Source organism: Pan troglodytes, chromosome 5 (assembly GCF_028858775.2).
Source record: "Pan troglodytes isolate AG18354 chromosome 5, NHGRI_mPanTro3-v2.0_pri, whole genome shotgun sequence".
NCBI lineage: Eukaryota > Metazoa > Chordata > Mammalia > Primates > Hominidae > Pan > Pan troglodytes.
Window position 1 is genome coordinate 37,987,912 of NC_072403.2, and position 23,164 is coordinate 38,011,075.

At 50.7% G+C, this 23,164-nt stretch overlaps 1 protein-coding gene across 6 annotated transcripts in view; it reads right to left on the minus strand.

Annotated features, from left to right (window-relative positions):
- Positions 1 to 22,382, minus strand: part of NOTCH4 (notch receptor 4) — a 29,245-nt gene extending 6,863 nt beyond the window's left edge. For 2 of the 6 annotated variants that reach the window (XM_054686780.2, XM_009450982.5), the window contains exons 1-21: positions 22,165 to 22,382; positions 21,313 to 21,394; positions 20,819 to 21,114; positions 19,289 to 19,636; positions 19,067 to 19,189; positions 18,716 to 18,952; positions 18,440 to 18,595; positions 17,903 to 18,097; positions 16,306 to 16,419; positions 15,464 to 15,577; positions 15,256 to 15,378; positions 13,552 to 13,711; positions 12,430 to 12,575; positions 12,008 to 12,160; positions 11,455 to 11,572; positions 11,144 to 11,231; positions 10,794 to 10,947; positions 9,103 to 9,287; positions 2,456 to 2,708; positions 2,089 to 2,201; positions 399 to 922 (exon numbers count right to left, since the gene is read on the minus strand). In XM_054686780.2, the coding sequence (XP_054542755.1) occupies positions 399 to 922; positions 2,089 to 2,201; positions 2,456 to 2,708; positions 9,103 to 9,287; positions 10,794 to 10,947; positions 11,144 to 11,231; positions 11,455 to 11,572; positions 12,008 to 12,160; positions 12,430 to 12,575; positions 13,552 to 13,711; positions 15,256 to 15,378; positions 15,464 to 15,577; positions 16,306 to 16,419; positions 17,903 to 18,097; positions 18,440 to 18,595; positions 18,716 to 18,952; positions 19,067 to 19,189; positions 19,289 to 19,636; positions 20,819 to 21,114; positions 21,313 to 21,394; positions 22,165 to 22,231 (3,749 nt within the window). In that variant the 5' untranslated portion in view covers positions 22,232 to 22,382. The remainder of the gene's footprint in view (positions 1 to 398; positions 923 to 2,088; positions 2,202 to 2,455; positions 2,709 to 9,102; positions 9,288 to 10,793; positions 10,948 to 11,143; positions 11,232 to 11,454; positions 11,573 to 12,007; positions 12,161 to 12,429; positions 12,576 to 13,551; positions 13,712 to 15,255; positions 15,379 to 15,463; positions 15,578 to 16,305; positions 16,420 to 17,902; positions 18,098 to 18,439; positions 18,596 to 18,715; positions 18,953 to 19,066; positions 19,190 to 19,288; positions 19,637 to 20,818; positions 21,115 to 21,312; positions 21,395 to 22,164) is intronic. The other 4 variants (XM_054686783.2, XM_054686781.2, XM_054686782.2 and 1 more) reach the window with 4 other exon arrangements.
- Between the last annotated feature and the right edge of the window lie 782 nt (positions 22,383 to 23,164).

A 23,164-nucleotide genomic window follows, 5' to 3' on the forward strand; every position in this document is an offset into this window, starting at 1 on the left:
TAACACCCCTGTCTCCCTAGACTGTCCCCTCTCTGTACCCTCCCAAGCTCTCCTCTGTTTCTAAAGGAGAGTCCCAGGCCCTTTTCCCTCTGTGAGGTGCTGACTGCTAGGGGAAATACTCCATGGCAGCAAGGCTTAGGGAAGGAGGCTTGAGGCCTGAGTTCCTACAACTCTTAGAGAGGAGCCCAAAGGCCACGCCCCACATTAAATACTGATGCCACCCCATTACCCTAGGTTGGAGTCCAGAGTCTTCGACCCCTGTTTAGTGATGGTTATTAGGGTGGAAACTCCCTGGAGCCCAAGGCTGTGGCCACACTGTAACTCAGAGCCATCTACGTCCTTCCTCCTCCTCTCACCCACCCCTCTCCTTCCCTGGCTCCACTGGATTTCAGGCTCACGTGCAGGCTGGAGGGGTCTCACAGTCGTAGCCATCAAACAGACACTCTTCAGAGTCACACTGTGGGTGGCACTGCCCGTCCCGGAAGAGAAGCCAGCACCGAGAGTGGGAGGGGCAGCCCTTCCAGGGGTCTGGGACTCCCAGAGAGCAGTCCCCTCCATCCCAGTTTCCTCCTGGGCCACTGCAGCCAGCATCGCAGGCCCCATCTCCACTTCTGCCCTCACACCCCTTGGCTCCGGGTTTCTGACACCGGGGCCCTGGAGAGCTGTGAGGGCAGGAGCATCGAAAGCCTGGGCCCCCCAAGCCCGTGGTCTCTGAGCAGCTGCCATTGTATAGGCATGGGGAGGGAGGGCCACAGCCTTTAGGAGCTGGTGGGGTCAGGCAGTCAGGACCCCCATAGCCACTGAGGCAGGCACAGCGTGGTGGGAAGCCTGGCTTAGGGGAGGGCAGACACAGGCCTCCGTGGTGGCAGTGATGGAAGCCGCAGGAAGGGGCCCTGTGGCTGCAGGTGGGGCCTTCAAAACCCTGTGGAGGGGAGGGGAGATATTGGAGATGCAACTTGCATTATTCTTCCCGCTCTCCATCAAGCAAACTCTTGAGTTAAGACGGTGCAGAGGGTCCTAGATTCTCATATCTAAAAGGCGCCTCAGAGAGCATCAAGTTAATCATTTTGTGGATGTTGAAACCATGTCCTGTGGTAATTTCACACAATGACATATTACATTCTGTTGAAAATGGATGAAGCACAGCTGTGTGCAACAACCTGATGGACTGTGGCATTACAGTGCAAGTCCTAGAAGAATAAACAGTTAATAGAATGCTATATTATTATTATTATTATTATTTTTGAGACAGAGTTTCGCTCTTGTTGTCCAGGCTGGAGTGCAATGGTGCAATCTCAGCTCATTGCAACCTCTGCCTCCCGGGTTCAAGCAATTCTCCTGCCTCAGCCTTCCCAATAGCTGGGATTACAGCCATGCACCACCACGCCCAGCTAATTTGTATTTTTAGTAGAGACAGGGTTTCTCCATGTTTGTCAGGCTGGTCTCGAATGCCCGACCTCAGGTGATCCGCCTGCCTCGGCCTCCCAAAGTGCTGGGATTACAGGCGTGAGCCACTGTGCCCGGCTGGCTGTTATATTATTATCTTACTCCTTAGAAATAGGATCATATGTCTTCCTCTTCCTCTGGAGAGGGAACAGGATACAGGAGGAGGACTTAAGTAGATGTAAGTTATTATTAATATTGAAATTCTTGGGTTAGGTTCATGGGTGTTACATTGTTAGAATAATAAAATAAAAGAAGACCAGGCATAAACCAATGTCAGTGTATCAGGAACCAAAGCTTAAGATTAGTCTAATTCCATGCATCTGAGGTCCATAAATACATATACAAACATACACAGAGTTAAAATAACCTGAGGCCACCCACCACGCAGCTTGAGCTTGGGGAGCTCCTGACCTTCCCTTAGGCAACGCCTGTGATTTTTGAAAATTCCATTCATGCTATCAACTGATCCTGCCTTGCCTTTGACTGCTTCTGAGAGACACTTTCCACTGTGAGCTTGGCATGGCTTTTTCCAATAATTTCCACATCAGTGCTCACCCACAGTCCCTTCTGGGATTCCAACTGAGGTATTCTTGCCTTGTCAGCATAGGGGGCAACAGAGAAGGCAGATTTGTGGTCACTTGCCTTGGGGCAGTGGCAGATGAAACCCAGGGGTGATCCTGCTGTGGCCTCACAGGTCCCTCCATGAAAGCAGGGTTGGCTGTGGCAGGGGTCTATCTCCACCTCACACCACTGGCCTGTAATTATGGGGGAGATTAGACGTCACACACTGCATCAGTCACTGCCTCCATCCTAGCTCATTCCTGGATGTTGGCCCAGTGCTAGATGTGCAGGTGAAGGGATCCTGGGGCATCTTTTCTGGGCGGGGGTGGGCGTGGAGGCAGGGGATGGACCAGGTGACGGCTGCTGCATGGGTGGAGACTATCTGGCTCTCCATGGTCTGCTTGGCTGTGCTCCAGACACACTTGTGCCCCTTGTCTTGGGGCCTCACCTGTGTGTCCAGGCAGACACTGGCAGTAGAAGGCATTGGCCAGAGAGTGGCAGGCTGCAGTGCCTGTGGGGTGGCAGGGCTGGTCCAGACACTCGTCCACGTCTCCCTCACAGCGTAGCCCCACAAAGCCTGGAGGGCAGGCACAGTGGAAGCCTCCAGGTTTGGGAGTACAGGTTCCATGGTTGTGACAGGGTTGGGACTGACAAGCATCGAGTTCCTTTGAGCAGTTCTGTCCATCGTAGCCTGGGGCACACTGCAGACAAAGAGGGTTAGACAGGGAACCAGTGGATGAGCCCAACCCAGCACTACAAGGGACCCAGCTCAAGATAGTCTGTCCAGTCCCCCACCTTCCAGCTCAACAGCATCACTCAACTCACCATCCATCATGGCCATGTGTCACAATCCTTCTATCTCAACTCCCCATGAGACACAATTGTTCGGCGACACACAACTCAAACTTCCCCAGTCCCAAACAATCTCTATGACACACTGCCACCAAACACAGCACCATTTTTGGTAAAACCTTCCTCCCCTGCTAAATACCTACCAGGCTCTCTCATACTTTATTAATTCATAAGCATCTATTGAATGCCTACTTTGTGTCAGGCACCGTTTTAGGCACTAGGAATACAAAGAAAGTTAGAACCCATTCCTATTTCCTGGAAGCTCTCAGTCAACCAGAGGAAAGAAATGACTAGCATTTATTGCATGATTTATATACATAACCTAAAAATCCCCCTAATGACATTTTATTTGGGTTATCTCATTCGATTTTTACTTTGCACGTAAGGAAGCTGAGTCTCTGAAAGGTTAGTGACTTGTGCAAGTCAAATAGCTATAGGTGGCAGAGCTGAGAATCAATGAAGGTCTGTGACTCCAAACCAATGCTCTTAACCATTTTCTGCTTCTTCATGCCACTCAGCTAGTGAGAGAAGGGTCATTGGCAAGGTCTGTACCACGTGCTGGCTTCTTGCAAGAGGAAAGAGAGTGTGCAAGAGTAGAGTACCAGGAAGGCAGGCTTCAAAGAGAGAAAAGGGAATTCACAGAGAATCCAAGGAGTGGTCAGAGAGCTGGAAGGAACAGGTGATGGGGGTGTTTTGGAGGAGGGAGCTTCATAAAAGAAGAAGTAAATAGCCGGGCGCGGTGGCTCACGCCTGTAATCCCAGCACTTTGGGAGGCTGAGGTGGGCAGATCACGAGGTCAGGAGTTCGAGACCAGCCTGGCCAATATGGTGAAACCCCATCTCTACTATAAATACAAAAATTAGCCGGGCGTGGTGGCATGTGCCTGTAGTCCCAGCTACTCAGGAGGCTGAGGCAGGAGAATCGCTTGAACCCAGGAGGCGGAGGTTGCAGTGAACCGAGATCGCGCCACTGTACTCTAGCTGGGGCAACAGAGTGAGACGCTGTCTCAAAAAAAAAAAAAAAAAAAGAAGAAGTAAAGCTGAGTAATGGGTGCCCAGAGGTTTACTACTGATCAGTATACTGCTTTTGTTTATGTTTGAAAATGTTCATAATAAAAGGTTAAAAAATAAAATAAAAAAGTGAAAAAAGAGGGTAGGTTAGGGTATCTGTCTTGAGCCTTCTATCAAAAGCTGTGGTTCTGGCCGGGCACGGTGGCTCACGCCTGTAATCCCAGCAGTTTGGGAGGTCAAGGTGGGTGGATCACTTGAGGTCAGGAGTTTGAGACCAGCCTGGCCAACATGGTGAAACCCCATCTCTACTAAAAATACACACACACACAAAATTAGCTAGGTGTGGTGGCAGGCACCTGTAATCCCAGCTACTGGGGAGGCTGAGGCAGGTGAATTGCTTGAGCCCGGGAGGTAGAGGTTGCAGTGAGCTGAGATTGCACCGCTACATTCCAGCCTGAGTGACAGAGCAAGACTCTGTCTCAAAAAAAAAAAAAGTTGTGGTTCTATATCTCAAAATAATAAAGGCCATATATGACAAACCCACAGCTAACATCATATTGAATGGGGAAAAGTTGAAAGCCTTTCCTCTAAGATCTGGAACAAGACAAGGATGCTCACTTTCACTATTTTTATTCAAGGTAATACTGGAAGTCCTGGCCAGAGCAATTAGGCAGGAGAAAGAAATAAAGGGCATCCAAATTGCAAAAGAAGAACTCAAATTATCCATGTTCACAGATGACATAATCCTATATTTAGAAAAACCTAAAGAAAACACTGGTTATAAACAAATTCAGTAAAGCTGTAGGATACAAAATCAATGTAGAAAAAGTAGTAGCATTTCTATACGCTAACAGCAAACAATCAGAAAAAGAAATCAAGAAAGCAATCCCATTTATAATAGTTACAAAAAATAAAAACAAATGAATAAATTTAACCAAAGAAGTGAAAGAGTACTGCAATGACAGCTATAAAACATTGATGAAATAAATTGAAGGGGACACAAAAAAATGGAAAGATATCCTGTGTTCATGGATTGGAAGAATGAATACTGTTAAAATGTCTGTGCTTACCAAAGTGATCTACAGAGTCATGCAACCCCTATGAAAATACCAATAATATTCTTTACAGAAATAGAAAAAACAACCCTAAAATTTATCTGAACTGTAAAAGACCCAAATAGCCAAAGCAGTCCTGAGCAAAAAGAACAAAGCTAGAGGCACCACACTACCTAACTTAAAAATATACTATAAAGCTATAGTAACCAAAACAGCATGGTGCTGGCATAAAAAACAGACACATAGACCAATGGAATGTAATAGAGAGCCCAGAAAAACAAGTCCAAACATTTAACAGCCAACTTACTTTCTTTTTTCTTTTCTTTCCTTTTTTTTTTTTTTGAGATGGAGTCTTGCTCTGTTGCCAGGCTGGAGTGCAATGGCACAATCTGGCTCACTGCAACCTCCACCTCCTGGGTTCAAGCGATTCTCCTGCCTCAGCCTCCTGAGTAGCTGGGATTACAGGTGCACGCCACCATGCCTGGCTAATTTTTGTATTTTTAGTAGAGACGGGGGTTTCACTATGTTGGTCAGGCTGGTCTCGAACTCCTGACCTTGTGATCTGCCCGCCTCGGTCTCCCAAAATGCTGGGATTACAGGCATGAGCCACCACTCCCGGCCAGCCAACTTACTTTCAACAAAGGCACCAAGTACACACACTGGGGAAAGGACACTCTCTTCAATAAATTGTGCTGGGAAAACTGGATATCCATATGCAGAAGAAACTAAACCTAGGCCGGGCGGGGTGGCTCACACCTGTAATCCCAGCACTTTGGGAGGCAGAGGTGGGTGGATCACCTGAGGTCAGGAGTTTGAAACCAGCCTGACCAATATGGTGAAACCCCATCTCTACTAAAATTACAAAAATTAGCCGGGCGTAGTGGTGTGCACCTGTAGTTCCAGCTACTCAGGAGGCTGAGGCGGGAGAATCAGTTGAACTTGGGAGGTGGAGGTTGCAGTGAGCTGAGATCATACCACTGCACTCCAGACTGGGCAACAGGGCAACAGGGCAACAGAGCAAGACTCTATCCCAAAAAAAAAAAGAAAAAAAGAAAAAAAGAAACTAAATCTCTATCTGTCATCATATACAAAATAGATGAAAGCCTTACATGTACAGCTGGAAACTTGAAGCCACTAAAAAAAAAATTCAGCCGGGCACGGTGGGTCACACCTGTAATCCTCAAACACAAGGTCAGGAGTTTGAGACCAGCCTGGCCAACATGGTGAAACCCCGTCTCTACTAAAAATACAAAAAAATAGTTGGGCGTGGTGGTGGGCACCTGTAATTCCAGCTATTTGGGAGGCTAAGGCAGGAGAATCACTTGAACCCAGGAGGCAGAGGTTGCAGTGAGTCAAATTTGCGCCACTGCACTCCAGCCCAGGCGACGGTGCAAGACTCCTTCTCAAAAAAAAAAAAAAAAAAAAAAAAAAAAAAAAAAATCATTTGGGAAATGCTTCAAGACATTGGTCTGGGCAAAAGTTTTTTGGGTAAGACCTCAACAGCCAGGCAACAAAGGCAACAACAGACAAATGTGATTACATCAAGCTAAAAAGTGTCTGTGCAGCAAAGGAAACAATTAATGGAGTGAAGAGGCAACCTACAGAATAGAAGAAAATATTTGCAAACTGTCTGACAAGGGATTAATAATCAGAACGTATAAGGAACTCAACAGCAAACACCACCACTACCACCACCGACAAATAATGTGGTTTAAAAAATGAGCAAATTATCTGAACAGACATTTCTCAAAAGAAGACATACAAATGGCCAACAGGTATATGGATGCAAATCAGGGAAATGTAAATCAAAACCACAATGAGATACCATCTCACACCAGTTAAAGTGGCTATTATTGAAAACACAAGGGCCAAGTGTGGTGGCCCATGCCTGTAATCCCAGCACTTTCAGAGGTTGAGGCGGGAAGATCATTTGAGGTCAGGAGTTCGAGACCATCCTGGCCAACATGGTGAAACCCCATCTCTACTAAAAATACAAAAAATTAGCCAAGCATGGTGGTCCACGCCTGTGATCCCAGTTACTTGGGAGGCTGAAGCACAAGAATCGCTTGAATCTGGGAGGCAGAGGTTGCAGTGAGCTGAGATCAAGTCACTGTGATCCAGCCTGGGCAACAGAGCAAGACTCTGTCTCAAAAAAGGAAAAAAAAAAAAAAAAACAAAAAATAGCAGATGCTGGCAAGGATGCAGAGAAAGGGGAACCCTCATACACTGTTGGTGGGAATGTAAACTAACACAGCCAGTATGGAGAAAAGTATGGAAGTTTCTCAAAAATTAAAAATAGATCTACCATGTGATCAATCTACTGTTGATTACATATCCAAAGGAAATCAGTATCTTGAAGAGGTATCTGCATCCCCATATTTATTGCAGCACTGTTCACAATAGCTAACATATGGAATTAACTGAAGTGCCATCAACAGATGAATGGAAAAAAGAAACTGTGTCATATAGACACAATGGAATATTATTCAGCCAGAAAAAGAATGAAATCCTATCATTTTCAGCAACACGGATGAAACTGAAGGACATTATGTTAAGTGAAATAAGCCAGGCACGGAAAGACAAATATTGCATGTCTCTCACCTTCACCTTTGTGCCACTGCCTTAGTTAGTCCTGACCTTTCTTGCATTCCAGGTAGATACTTGCATCAGCCTCCTATTGCATGTGTAATATTGCTCCTCACTCATATGTGGGAGCTAAAAAAGTTAGTCTCATGGAAGTAGGGTAGAATGATGGTTACCAGAGGTTAGAAAGGGTGGCAGGGAGGGGGAGATGAAGAGAGGTTGGTTAATGGATACAAAATTATGGTCATATAGAAGGAATAAGTTCTAGTGTTAGATAGCAGAGAAGGATGGTGATAGTTAACAATTTGTATTTCAAAATAACTAGAAGAGAAGATTTGAAATGTTCTCAACACAAAGAAATGATAAATGTTTGAGATGATAGATATCCCAATTACCCTGATTTGATCATGATACATTGTATGCATGTATCAAAATATCACATGTGGCCAGGTGCGGTGGCTCATACCTGTAATCTTATCACTTTGGCAGGCTGAGCGGGTGGATCACTTTAGGTCAGGAGTTCTGAGACCAGCCTGCCCAACATGGTGAAACCCCATCTCTACTAAAAATACAAAAATTAGCCAGGCGTGGTGGCACGTTCCTGTAATCCCAGCTACTCGGGAGGCTGAGACATGAGAACTGCTTGAACCTGGGAGGCGGGGGTTTCAGTGAGCCAAGATCGTGCCACTGCACTTCAGCCTGGGGGATAGAGCGACTCTGTCTCCAAAAACGAGAGAAAAAAAAAAAAAAGAAACCAAAAAACTCACATGTACCCCATAGATACGTATGACTACCGTTTGTCAATAACAAAAGAAAATAAAATGGCAATCACACACACAAAAAAGTTGTGGTTCTGAGCATATGAATCAGGCCGCTTAGACTTGAATGCCAGCTTTGCCTCTCCTGGCTTAGTGACCTGGACCACAAAGAAGAGGCCCTAATCCAGCCTGGGGAGAAGTTAGGGACATCTTCCTGAAGAAGATGCCTCCTGAACACCAGCCGGTGGAAGAGGGGTTGGGAAGGCCATTCCAGGTACTGTCAATAGCAGGGATAAAGGCTGAGAGGCAAGAATCAGTATGGGGTACGTGGCAAAGTCAGCAGCAGTTTCATGTTGCTGGAGCAGAGAGTAGAAGGGTGGGATGGGGAGAGCTGAGGCCTGAGAGGCAGGCAGGGCTGGGTCATGCAGGCCTTGGACTTTATTCAGAATGAGGCGGGCAGCCTCCGAAGGTTCAGCAGGGGAGAGACAGGTCAACTGGACATTTTCAGTAGAGTACCCTGGCCACGGGGTAAAGGCTGAACCTATAGAAGGACAAGTGTGGAGGCAGAGACTGTAGTTAGGAGGCTGATGCAAGTATCTATCTGGAACGCAACAAAGGTCAGGACTCAGGCAGTGGGACAAAGGGTGAAGGTGAAAGCACAGACTTGAGAAAACTTCAGGAGATAAAGTGGCATGACTTTGTGGTTAGTTGGGTGTGTGGGGTTAAAAAAAAAAAAGGAGGTGAAATGGATACATTGGGTCTTCTCTCAGTCACTACTGTCTCTCCCATCCAGCCCACCCTTGTCTTTCCTCCCCCTTCTCCTGCAGACCCTCTCACCTGGCAGAGATACCCACTGGGCTGGGCCATGCAGGTGGCCCCGTTCTGGCAAGGCCTGGACTCACATGGGTTCACGTGATCCTGGCACAGGCTGCCTTGGAATCCAGGGGGGCAGTGGCAGAAATAGGAGGGGCCGCTGTCGACACAGAGGCCTCCATTGTGGCAAAGGGAAGAGACGTCTATGCCTGGGGAGAGAGACAAACAGGGATATACAAAGATAAGTGGGGGGCCGGGCGCCGTGGCTCACGCCTGTAATCCCAGCACTTTGGGAGGCCGAGGCAGGTGGATCACCAGGTTAGGAGTGTGAGACCAGCCTGGCAAACATGGTGAAACCCCGTCTCTACTAAAAATACAAAAAATTGGTCGGGCGTTGTGGCAGGCACCTGTAATCCCAGCTACTTGGGAGGCTGAGGCAGGAGAATCACTTGAACCTGGGCAGCGCAGGTTGTAGTGAGCCAAAATCGTGCCATTGCACTCCAGCCTGGGCTATAGGGCAAGACTCCATCTCAAACAAACAAACAAACAAACAGAAACGGTAAATGGGGATGTGGCCGGGCGCGGTGGCTCACACCTGTAATCCCAGCACTTTGGGAGGCTGAGATGGGTGGATCACTGAGGTTAGGAGTTCGAGACCAGTCTGGCCAACATAATGAAACCCCATCTCTACTAAAAATACACACACAAAAAAAATTAGCTGGGCATGGTGGCACACGAATCCCAGCTACTTGGGAAGCTGAGGCAGGAGAATCACTTGAACCTAGGAGGTGAAGGTTGCAGTGAGCCGAGATCTTGCCACTGCACTCCACCCTGGGTGACAGACTGGGACTCCATCTCAAAAAAAAATAAATAAATAAATAAATAAGGTAAGTGAGGAGGAGGAAGGGTGTATTCAGGGCCCAATCTCTGGGTGTAGGGGCCTTTACCTTGGGGACCACTAACATTCCTGGGTGGAGACTGGTCTGGGCCCAAGGAGTTAATAACTCCTGGCACTGAAGAAATTAGACCATCGAGTTTTACCTCTCTCCTCACCCTTTCTGCCAGAATATTGGAGACATACCCCTAAAGCTTATCATAGTGTTAAAGCAACTGTTTTCTTGGCTTAAAACAAGGCTTGAGCAAGAAATAATTCAAGGTATGCCTCAAGTGAGGACATGTGGCTTAAGTCTGTCCCCTGAGTTCTGCATTCCTTTAATGTTCTCTCCCTGTGATTCCCATCAGCTATCCCTTAACTCCATCATAATCTCTTTCCCGAGCTCTTCTCATATCAAACCTTATTTTAGTGTTCTTTTACAAAGAGGGTGGCGTGACATCGAAGTGAGTGGGGTGGGGTGAAATGCGTTGAGTGTAGCTGGATTAAGTGTGGTCCACTCTGCCTGGGTTATGATGATCAGGACAGAGTTGAGTTGCTCCACGTTGAGTCATGTCCCTCATGGTTGGGTTAAACTGGAATCCTGTGGAATGGGCTGGTTGGTGTTGCTTGAATTGCGTTAAATGAGGTAACAGGAATTGTGTTAGGCTTCTCTGATTGCACAATTCAACACCTCTGCAATCAAGAACTGATTTGTCTGTGTGGTTTTGATTCTCAGGTGGTTGTTTTGGCCAAAGGCTATGTGGAAGCCCGCAGGAACGGGGCAGGTGAGAACACCCATATTTTCTTCATTTGCTCTCCAGTCAGTGCCGGCGTTGGTTACCTTGGCTCAGTGCAGCCTTCTGGCAGGAGGACAGTGGAAGGTTGCAGAGAGGCCCGGTCCATCCCTGGAGGCACAAGCAGTGGAAGGAGGGCCCAGTCTGGAGGCAGTGAGAATTGCTTGGGCAGGGCTTCTGGGCACATAAGTCCATCAGAGTCTGAGGGGTGGGAGGGAGCGTGAGGCAGGACATAGCATCAGATTCTCAGCCCAGAGATGGTCCTCTGCCCACTCCAGCTCCTCGAAATCCCTTACTTCAAAAACCCTCTCCTGAATGGCCTGGGACCAGGTGACCCTCCCTGGTTTCCCTCCCAGCCACTTCCCTCCTCAGCATGCCTGACTTCAATGGCCCTCACCTGGCAGCTGCCTCCGGTGTAGCCAGTGGGGCAGAGGCAGCGGGGACCCTGAGGGCTGTCCTGGCAGGTTGCCCTATTCCTACAGGGGCTGAACAAGACAGAGACAGGGCATGATAGGAAGAAGTTCGGGAAACAAGGGGAAGGTAGTGTGTGATATTGTCGGGAGGCAACCACAGGGAGGTGGCAAGCCAGGAGGGAAGGCGGAATGAGGTGTGGGGTGGGAGGCAGCCTGGAACCCAGGGGGAGATGAGAGGAGGGGTGGGAAGGCTGAGGGGTTTTCTCCCTTCTAGGGGTCTTTGGGCCCTGCTCACCTGTCTGCACAGCTGGGGCGGATCTTTCCCTCACAGCGCGGGCCCTGGAAGCCCATGGCACAGAGGCAGGAGAAGGTGCCAGGCCTGTTCACACAGGTACCCCCATTGAAGCACGGGGCTGGAGAGAGGAGGCTGTGAGGGTTTGGGTTCCTTGCCTGTAACCTGGCCTGTGACCTCAGTCACACTGTACATAGGACATACACCCCCCACCCCCATCAAAACGACAGCTCACTGCCATCCAATTAATTTTTATTTATATGATATTTTATTTTTTTTAGATAGGGTCTTGCTCTGTTACCCAGGCAGTGGTGCCATCAGAGCTCACTGCAGTCTTAACCTTCTGGGCTCAAGTCATCCTCCCACCTTAGCCTCCCAAGTATCTGAGACTACAGGCCTTAGCCACTGTGTGCCCAGCTAATTTAGAGATGGAGTTTCATTATGTTTCCCAGGCTGGTCTGTTCAATTAAATTTTAAAAAATATGACACAAGTATACTCTCCCTAGTTCTTCCATTCTCCTGTGGACCCCAGCCCCATGACACAGTGGGCACTCACCAGACACACAGTAGTCAGTGCTGGTTTGGCACTGGGGCCCTGTGTGGCTTGGAGGGCAGGTGCAGTAGTAGCCTCCAGGGCTAGGGTTGCAGGAGCCGCCATTGAGACATGGCCCTGAGTGACAAGCTGTCATCTCCTCACTACAGGTGGGTCCTGAAGGAAACAGGTGGGGGCTGAGAAAGGGTGTCCTCCTTCCCTCCCTCCGCTCTCCTTCTCTTTCCTTTTCCTTCCCTTCCTCATCCCCAACCCTATTATTCTTTCCCATCAACCTCCGTTCTCACCACCTCCCACACATCACCCGTGTCCCCTGCAGTCCAGTTCTCCTTAGTGGTGACTGAGACTCAGGGCCCGTGGTCGCCTGCCTTACCCTTGACATAGGGGGTGACCAGCACAGGGTGTATATGGTTTAGGGAGGGTCTCACCTGTGTAGCCTGTAGGGCAGGTGCAGTTGTAGCCAGAGGGCTGGGGGTAGCAGGTCCCCCCATGGGCACAGGGTGCAGAGATGCAGCCCCCTAGCTCTGCCTCACACTCTGGCCCCGTCCAACCCACGTCACACACACATGAGGATCTGGTTGTAAAGAGAAAGGGGAGGGTTTTTCTCTTCTCCTACTGCTTATGTTCCCCTCCCTGCTGCCTGGACCCCTATGACTTCCTCTTCTTTTGGCCCTGAGATTCTGGCCTCTTTCTTCAGTGACTTTGCTCTCAGCACCGCCCCCATCCTCCCCAACACCTGCTCATTTTCTCCAACTAGATATATGCATCTATATATCTAGTTGGAGATATATATATATATATATATATATATATATATATATATATTCTTTCTGTAACTTACTTATTTTCTGTCTTTCTTTAGAATGAAAGCTCTACGAGAGCAGTTGCTTTATCTCTTTTGCTTTGTGTTTCCCCCAGGGCCTGGAACAGTAGCCACACAAAGTAGGTGCTCAGCAGATTTTTTTTTTTTGAGACGGAGTCTTGCTCTGTCACCCAGGCTGGAGTGCAGTGGCATGATCTTGGCTGACTGCAACCTCCGCCTCTTGGGTTCAAGTGATCCTTCCGCTTCAGCCTCCCAAGTAGCTGGGATTACAGGTGCGCCACCATGCCCAGCTAACTTTTGCATTTTTAGTAGCTACAGGATTTCACCATGTTGGCCAGGCTGATGTTGAACTGCTGATCTCAGGTGATCCGCCCACCTCGGCCTCCCAAAGTGCTGGGATTACCGGCATGAGACCGTAATCAGCACTGTGCCTGGCCTCAGCAGATATTTTTCTAATGAATGATTAATTCGCCCTGGGATTTAATGCTCTTCTTTCTGCTCTGACCCCCTGGTCCTCTGTTTCCACCAGTTTTTGTGGACTCTCTTCTCCTTGGATAACACTTACCAGTTGAGCCCTCCCACTGCCTTGCCCTAAGAACTTTGCCATCTCCTTCCTTTTCCCCATTGGTCATTTCTCACAGACCTACATCTCACTGGCTGTCTTCTCCTGTCCTAGCGAAGGGAGCCCAAAGGAGGGGGCAGATGGGGGGGGTCTGGAAGATGTTACCTCTGGCAGTGCCCGTGGTGGCAGGTGCAGTTGTCCTCAGGTGGGGCACAGCCAGGGCTTCCATCAGGACAGAGGCAGTTGGCCTTGTCTTTCTGGTCCTTACATATCTGCTTGGGCTGGCACAGGTTGGGAGCACACAGGGGAACCTCACAGAGCTGGCCTGGGGTGGGAAGATGGGTCAAAAAGAAAACAGCTCCTCCACATCCTTCATTGGGCCAAAGCCACTTCTTATGCTTGCCTTACTCACTCCCTATGAACCCATGAACCTGTCCTTCAATGGGTCCCTATTGCCTTTAAGATACTGTTTAACTTTCTCAGAATGATATGCAGAGTCCTGCAGGACATGACATTTGTACAACAGCTGTGTTTCTCATCTTTGCCTTGCTGTACCCTTAACTCTGACTTTCTTACAGTTCCTTAAATGGGGTGGGCTTTTCTTCCATCTGTGTCTTTGCACATGCAGTTATCTCCAGCTAAAACACACTATCTGGCACTCTATTTAGACAGACTCCTGACCATCCATCTTTCTATCTTTCTCTCTTTCCTCATTTCCTCCTTTCCTTCCTTTCCTTCCCTTCTCTCCTTCCTTCCTTCCTTCTTTCCTTCCTTCCTTCCTTCTTTTTTTTTTGAGATGGAATCTTGCTCTGTCACCCAGGCTGGAGTGCAGTGGAGTGATCTTGGCTCACTGCAACCACTGCTTCCCAGGTTCAAGTGATTCTCTTGCCTCAGCCTCCCCAATAGCTGGGATTGCAGGCGCCCACCACCACGCCTGGCTAATTTTTGTATTTTTTTTTTTTTTTTTTTGAGGTGGAGTCTTACTCTGCCACCCAGGCTGGAGTGCAGTGGCGTGATCTCAGCTCACTGCAAGCTCCGCCTCCCGGGTTCACGCCATTCTCCTGCCTCAGCCTCTGGAGTAGCTGGGACTATAGGCGCCCGCCACCACGCCCAGTTAATTTTTTGTATTTTTAGTTGAGACGGGGTTTCACCATGTTAGCCAGGATAGTGTCGATCTCCTGACCTCATCATCCACCCGCCTCGGCCTCCCAAAGTGTAATTTTTGTATTTTTAATAGAGACGAGGTTTCACCATGTTGGCCAGGCTGATCTCGAACTCCTAATCTCAGGTGATCCACCAGCCTCGGCTTCCCGAAGTGCTGGGACTATAGGCGTGAGCCACCACGCCCAGCCTCTGCTTATCTTTCAAGACTCATCTCAGCCATCACCTCCTCCATTTTTAGTCTGGGTTGGCTGGTCCTCTGTGCTCTTGTAATATCCTGCACGTTTTTCTCTCAGAGCACCTCTGTGGGCTATGATCAACAGGAGACTTGTTGGTCTCTCTGTATTAGACTTAAAGTCACATGAAGATGGCAACTGTCTTACTCAGATTTGCCTCCGTATCTGGCATAGTAGGCAGTTGGTAAGTGCTTGCTAAATAAGCAAGTGAATGCCTTTTCTTTGAGCCCCGTCTTCTGCTCCCAAGCCGCAATCACACCATTTACACTGGGCCCATGTGGGCCCTACGGTAACCCCTGCCCTTGTCCCCATGGTTGTACAATTGTGCAGGTTTTACACTAAATAACTTTAAAGGATACCATTCTCATTCTATTCTCACATCCCAACCATCAAACACCCACCAATGAACTCTGCCCCAACCCAAATGGAATAAAATATTCTGCCAGTTCTTTCCAATGCCTCCCCTGTGAACCTGTGAAACCAGAGGGGCAGAGGCAAAAGAAGGCTCCTGGAAGATCAAGGCAGCTGGCTCCAACGGGACATGGGTCACTCAGGCACTCATCCACCTCTATTTGACAGCGTGGCCCTTCAAAGCCTGTGGCACAGCAGGAAGGTCAGGGACCTGCATGGATGTCTGCCTCCTGCTCCCGCTGTCCCCCACAGTGTGTGCCCCAGTTTACCTGGGAGACACTTGCAGTGGAAGGCTCCAGGCTGGTCCTGGCACTGCCCACCATTGGCACAGGGAAAGCTTCTGCACTCATCGATATCCTCCTCACATCGGGTGCCGGAGAATCCTGGTGGGGCGGAATTGGGTGGGGAGAGGAGGCCAAGGTCATTGAGGGAGGCACAGCATGGCGCCTTCCCTTGCCAGGAAAGGTGAACTTGCAGAGCTTCCCGGAGAAGACACCTGGGGCAGGTGAGTGTGGGGTGACAGGAGATGATGCAGAAAAGGTGAAGCTCAGCCACCTGCCAGCTGTGTGACTTTGGGCAAGCTGGTCAACCCTCTAGGCCCCAGTTTCCTGTTCTGTGTAAAAGGGGAATAATAATGGAACCTACCTCATGGTACTGTTAAAAAGATTAAATGACATAATGCCTGAAAAGTACTCAGCCAAATGGCTAGCCTGGAGTAAGTGGTGAATAAATGTAGTTATTATAATAGCAGGGGACAGAGGAGTGTCCGGTGAGGCTGGAGAAGAAAGGCTTGGGGCAGCTTTTGCTGGGTTTATGATGAGAGTGCCAAGACCAGCCTGGGACCTCAACATGCATACACAGAGGCTGTGCAGGAGGACTGGAAAGGAGGGATCTTTGGGTGATTTGGTAGGACAGAGATGAGAATGGGCAAGTAAGCAAGGGAAGATTTGGGGATGTAAGAGTAGAGATTTTGGGGAGCAAAGACAGATTTGGAGGACTCCTTGGCTTGGCTAGAGAGAGCTTCAAGTGGCCTTGGGTGATTGCTGGGCCTGAACTCTGCAGGTTCAGAGGCCTGGGGTCTGAGGGTGGCCAGAGAGGCATCTGTACTCACCAGGCAGGCAGATGCACTGGAAGCCATTGAGCAGGTCATGGCAATCCGCGTGGTTCAGGCAGGGAGCTGAGGCACACTCGTTGGTCTCCACCTCACAGAGCTGCCCTTCTAAGCCTGGGGACATGGGGACCATGAAGGCTGTGGCTCAGCCAGGTCTGCCTGGGAGACCTGTGTTCTAGAATCGGCCCTGTTCCTGACTTGCCCCACTCAGGCGGTCCTCCCCCGAGGTGCTGTCTGCATGGGGTTGAATAAGATGAACCCTGAGGCCCTGCTGCTTCGCAGTGTGTGGCCCTGCTCCTTGAGGTGTGAAAGGCCAGGGAACAGGGTGCTTGCTGGGGACCTGCGGGAGGACTACAAGGCTTTTTTGTGGCCATTCCTGTGTATACAGAGGGCGGGGCTCACCAGGGCAGGCTGATCAGCCTGGAGGACCTCAAGGTACAAATAGGAACAAATTGGCTTGGAGAATGAGTCCCGCTTCTTGTTCTCCCTGGGCGGGCCTCCATGCTAGGGAGAACAGAGATCCCAAAGTGGAGGAATTTGAAGTGCATCTGGGAAGCTTGTTGCTCCTATATTTGTCCCGTTGCTTTGGGTTCATCCTGGTCTCCACTGTTTCATCCTGAATTGAGGTGGGATCAACCTCTGGACCTTGGCTTCCTTTCTTTTCTTGCCTGAGGAGTCTGCTTCTGAAGTTCCTTGATATCTACAATGTTGTCCCTTGGGTTACCGAACCGTTTTCTCTTATTTCTCTATGATTGTCTGTTGGGTGACCTGAGCCAGTATCTTTGGGTGCCACTCAGTTTAGAAAGTCAATATGGGGTAGTGGTTATAATTGTTGAAGCCCTTGGTTTGAATCTCAGCTCTGCCACTTGCTAGCTGGGTGGCCTTGGACAAGTCACTTAAACTCTCTGTGCCTCAGTTTCTTCAGTTATAAAATGGGCAGTGCTGACCTCATAGGGTTATTGTAATAAGTAGATGAGACAATGCCTGTAAGATGCTCAGACAGTACCTGGCATAAAGTTGGCGATTATTTTTCTGATTTCATTCAACTCCTTGATGTTGGCTGTGTTGCTGTCTCCCTGGGGCGACTTTTCCCCCTTAAAACTAGCCTGGAGGTGGGTGCTGTCTTGCAGCAATTTTTTTCTTGTTGTACCGAATTTTCCTGTTGTATCACAGGGCTTTTGGGATTTTAAGGGATTACCTTGAATCTCTACATGGGAGAGTTTCTATAATCAGAGGGAGCATTCTGGGTTGACCTGAGCAAAGGCTGCAGCACAGAAAGTTTATGAACTGCTCTTCTACCCTCTCTTGCTGGGCTGCTGTGTACAGTGGACCAGGTTGTGCAGCCTCTATGATGACTATGAAATGAATGGCAGCTTCCCCCCAAGTTGAGGAATGCATAACCTCACTACCATCTGTGGTAACCCTTCTCCTAGGGGTCTTGGGTGTCCCTGAGTTTTCATCTGGGGGTAGAGAGAGAAGCATCTGTGGTAACTTACGCCAATTGGCCTGAAGCTGTCCTTACTCTGGAGGGGGCATTCCTAGTGGGTTCAGGACTAGTTCCCTGTTTTCCCCACCCAAGGCCCCATCCAGCTGATACCTGGCGGGCAGAGGCAGTGGAAGGTGGCAAGTAGGTCCAGACAGGTGCTTCCTGGGTGGCAGGGCTGGGAGAGGCACTCATTGTGATCAGCCTCACAACGGGAGCCTGTGTAGCCAGGTGGACAGAGGCAGTTGAAGGAGCCAGGAGTGTTGAGGCAGGAACCGCCATGTTCACAGGGACTTGGGCCTTGCTGGGCTGGGAGGAGAGAAGAGCTGGGAGTCCACAGGGGTCAGGGCGGGAAGGGCAAGGAGGTGAGACTGTCAGGGAAGGTGTGGGGGCCTGCGTGTGGCAGACGAGACCAAATTGGGGAAGGGGCTTGTGTCTTTAAGATGGAAAGGAAATAAGGGACCAAATTCATGGGGACTGAGGGGCTGAACATTGGAGAGAGGGTCATGTAGGCAAGAGATGCCAAATCTGGGCAAATTCAAGGAAAAAGATGTTTGGTTTTTTAATTGGAAAAGCAATCTGCCCTTTTCTGTCTTCAGTGCAGAGGCCTGTCTGAGGCTCAGAGAGGCTCTGAAGTGGGAGTGGCCTCACCCATCAGACACTCATCCAGGTCCTGGTGGCAGGTGGGCCCCGAATAGCCAGGCTGACACAGGCAGAGTGTGGAGCCTGTGAGGGGGTTGGTGCTGCATTGGGCATCCCCATGGCACGGCTGGCTCAGACACATGTCTTCCAAGTGGCACAGGAGTCCTGGAGGGGTAAGAGGGGGTGAGGCTCTCAAAGGCCACTTGAAGCTCCTAGCAGTCCTCCTGGTGCTTCTCTCACCCTCCTTCTCTACCTCCCACCTCCTGATACCCTCTACCCCCATACCTGTGCGTCCAGGTGGGCAGAGGCAGGAGAAAGAGCCCACCCGGTCAATGCAGGTGGATCCCGGGGCACAGGTGGCAGCAATACAGTCATCCAGGTTCTCCTCACAGCTTGTGCCCCCCCAGCCACTCACACACACACAGTGAAAGCTACCAGCAGAGTTCTGGCAGGTGCCCCCGTTTCTGCAGTGAGGGGGACCCTGGGTCTCACACTCATCCACATCTTCGGAGCAGTCCCAGCCTGCAGGGGGTTGGGGAGGGGACAAGGGCTAAGGCTGGGAGCCCTATGAGTAGGGGAGGCCAGGGGCCAACTCTCTGGGCCATGGGTGTCATGGATGTGGCTTAAACAACTCACCTGTCCAGGTTTCTGGGCAGAGGCAGGTGTAGGTGTCCAGCCCATCCTGGCAAGTGCCCCCATTCTGACATTGGTGGCTGACACAGTTGTCTGGATTCACCTCACAGTCCAGGCCTAAGAAACCTGACAGGGTCATGGATCAGCTGTGGGAGGAGGCTCCAACGGAGACATCCTGCCCTGCCCAGAGAGAGGGGCGGCCGGAGAGCCCCTGTGAGGACACACCTGGGGGACAGAGGCAGAGGTGAAAGGTGGAGTCTTTCCCTGGCATCAGCTGGCAGGTGCCCCCATTCGAACAGCCCCTAGGAGGGCAGGGTCCTGCCCGCAGCTCACAACGTGGACCCTCCTGCCCCACAGGGCAGAGGCACTGGAAGGAGCCCAGGGTGTTATGGCAGGAGGTGCCTTTGGGGCAGGGTCCTGGGTCCTGGAAGCACTCGTTGACATCACGTTCACAGGCATGGCCCTCGAAGCCCGGTGGGCAGTGGCACTGGATCTGGGGGTACGTGGCCAGACACACCCCTCCATTAACACATGGGTTGGCTGAACAGAAGTCCCGAAGCTGGCACTGCTCACCTGAGGCAGAGGACAGAGGAAGCCGTTTCTAGCATTGTACGAATTCTAGCCCATCTGAGGTTACCCAGTGCTCACTCTGGATTATCTCTGGGTCTCATTTTCATATTTCCTTCCCTTTATTACCATACTTTCTTTGCTCTGTTCCGTCACCCCTGCTCTCAGCGATGTCATGGCTTGGGAGGGTTTATCTGGAGTGACCATATCTTCTAAAGTGATGATGAGAGTATTGCAAATTGGCCTTGCCTGAGAAAATCTGGGATGTGGGTGATCTTGGGGGAGGTGAAAAGCACCCCACGTCTGCAGGCAGGAGACTCAGGTGGCACCATGCTGTGCCACAACTTGTTGTATACCCTTGGGTGAGCCACTTTGCCTTTCTGATCCTCATTTCCTAATCTTTAAGTGGGTTTAGGCACCTGGAGACTCACTTCACAGTCCATGTGCACCAGTGGTAATGGCGGCAGCAGTGGAGGTGCCAGGTGCTGAGCTGAGCAAGCATTTCCTGAGCATCGGCCCCTTGTGTCCTCTCAGCAACCTTATGAAGTGTGACCATTACTCTCCCTGTTTGTCAGCTGACAACTGAACACCAGAAAGCTAAAATATCTTATATGAGGTCATGTAGCTGATCAGTGGCAGAGCTAGCATTTGGATCCAGGGGCTGGTGCAGAGCCCCTAGTCTGAAGCACTAAGCTTGCCCCAGGGTTACACCCCTCCTCCTGGGGCGGCCCCCAATCCACTCTCTGGGTCACATCCTTCCCTTCCCGGTGCCCCTCCCACCACTGCAGTCTTCCCAGGTGATATAATGGCTCCCTCCACTCAGAATGGGAGCCATTCAGATGCTCAGAATGCAAAAGTCTGGAGGACCCCTGGTATGCAGAGCAATGACCCTCTAGCTGCTAGGCAGTGGGGAGATTAAAGGGGCTAGGACAGGCATCAGGATGGTGCACAAAGGGGGCTCATGGCACCCTTAATTTGGAAATATTTTAACATTTTAGCAATCAGTACAACCATGCTGGTGAATGTTGGTTGTGGGTAAGTGGATTGCCAAGAATTGGCATGTTGATTCTCATGGCTTCTGTCTTCAAAGGGCTTGCAGTTTCTCAGGCTCCAGTTCCATCTTCCCCACCCATAGCCTAGCCCACTGCTCCTGCCTGTCCCCTCCTGGCTGCCCCCAGCAGCGCTTACCTGTCCATCCAGGCATGCAGGAGCACTGTGGGCGGCCCGAGGCCTGGATGTGGCAGCGGCCCCTTTTGGAACAGAAGGAGGGAGGACAAGGGTCTTCAAGCTGGGCCTGGCATCTCTCACCAGTGAAGCCAGGGAGGCAAGTGCACAAGAAGCTGGGTGTCAATGGAGAGGGAGAGCTGGGGAGTCCTAGGGGAGCGGGAAGCAGGGCTTGGCAGCTGCCTCCATTTTGGCAGAGCTGGGCGTTCTGGCAGGGGTCAGGAAACTGGCACGTCTCACCCAGGAAGCCAGGGGCACACCTGGGCAGGGGAGGAGAGGAAAACTCACATCACTGGTCCCTCTTCCTATTCTTGCCCACTCCCTCCTCTGCCTTCATTTGTTTCCCTTCATCTCCTTCACTTCCTCTCTTTCTTCTTTGGTCTCACTTCCTCACCTCTCCCCCCCTGCTCTCCCTCCCCCTTTCTCTCCAGTCTCCCACTCCTGCAAGGCACACTCACTGGCAGGTCCCTTGTCCCAGAGGCAGGCTCAAGCAGGTGCCTCCATTGGCACAGGGTTCTGGGAAACTCCCACACAGCAGCCCTGAGGGTGGAGAGGCAGGTGCAATGGAAGCCCTGGGTGCTGTGCCTCCACCTTTCCTCTTCTAGGTGCTCCTGAGAGACCTGCCCACAGCAGCTCCCACAGGTACTCTAAACCACCTCTTCTTCACATCTGTCCCCACTCTCCACATGGTACCCAGCCCCAGCCCCAGTGCCCTCCATCCCAGTTTACTAATCCCTACCCCCCTTTCCTGTTTATTCTCTGGCCTCCCAAGTCCAGCCTCGGACTCCATCTCTCGGAAGCAAGACAACAGGGGTCAGAAGAGGGGCGGAGGTGGCTCCCGGGAGGTGAATGGCTGAGACTTCGAAGAGATTTCCTCCCGGAAAGGCTGAGCATTGAGCCATCCGGGGGGTGGGGACAGCTGGACTAAGAAAGGGCTTAGTAGGCCTGACCTTTCATGTCCCCATCTCCTGCTTCCCTCTCATCTCCTCCCCAAGCAGGTGGTCAGTGTGTTCCCTCTTCCCCTCTTCCCTATGGCTGCAAGAGTCCTCCAGTGCCAGTGCTGACGAGGTTCTTCCTGGAGGTGGGCACCCTCTCACCCATCCCCCAGCAGTCACCACCCCTGGCACCAGGCCCGAAGCAGCTCCATGGGCAGAGCCATCTTTCCCTGGAGGCCGTCTCTATTTGGGCAGTGAGAATCTCCTCCATCCAGCATCCCTCACACGGCCTGGGGCTTGGCCCTCTTCCCCCACCCCACTGAACATCCTCCTAAGGGAGCTGGGTCCCCTCACCTCACCCACGCCATGCCTCACCTCTGGGTATGACCACCGAGACACATAGCAGCAGCAGCAGCAGCAGCAGCAGTGAAGGGGGCTGCATTCCACAGCCCCTTCTCCAAGACCCGGTCCGTGTCCCTCTTCAGGCAGGGACCCTCAGAGCTCTCACTGGGGCAGGAGCCACCTCCTCTGCTCCCACTGCCCCTCTTCTTCCTCCTCGGCCTGCTGCAAGCCTCACGTCTGAGCTGTTTCCTGAGTCACACAATGTCCTGGACACCCTAGTAATGGGGGGCGGAGGAAGAGTGGAGGAACACTAGGGGGGATGAAGGAGGGGCCTTCTGTCCCTGACAACCCCTGGGGAAGTAGGGGGAAGTAGGACAGTGTGCCTGGAGGGCAGGTGATAGGAGGGGAGAAGGACTCTCGGAACCCCCTGGGCAGTCCCAGCCCTGCTGTTTGTTGATCTGGTCTCTCCTTTCTAGGGATGAGAATTGCAAGGTGGCTGCCCTGTGCCCCAGGAGGGGCAGGACCTGGAAACAGGTATTGGGTGGTTACAGAGTTCTGTATTCCTCCTCCCAGGAGAGGATGCTTAATTTGCCAGGTTATTACAGATGCTTCTCAGAGAACCTGCAACTTGTCATAATTTGAAACCACTCACCTTGGCAAAAGGAACCCAGGGGCTTCTGGGCCTTATCTTGGCTCTTGCCAGGACTTATTTTTCTCCTTCTGGCGAATGGGCAAGATGCTGGCTGGTTTTGGGGAAATCTTGGTCTTCCTGTTGTAGGGGAATGTTAAGACTGTCATTATCAGTGATAAATGAACATAGTCTACCCTAAATTTTGCAGTCTGAATTGTCTGTAACAAACACTGAATTTGGGTAGTTTTCACTTCCTCCATCTCTGCCTCCCTCCGCTGTCAAGGTCCTTGGGATGCAGGGAATGCCAGTCAGAATGCAAAATTGGAGTCAATAAAATCACAAAAGAGAATTCTTCGCCTCAGAATGCTCATCTTACCTTCTTGAGTCAACCCAGGACAACTT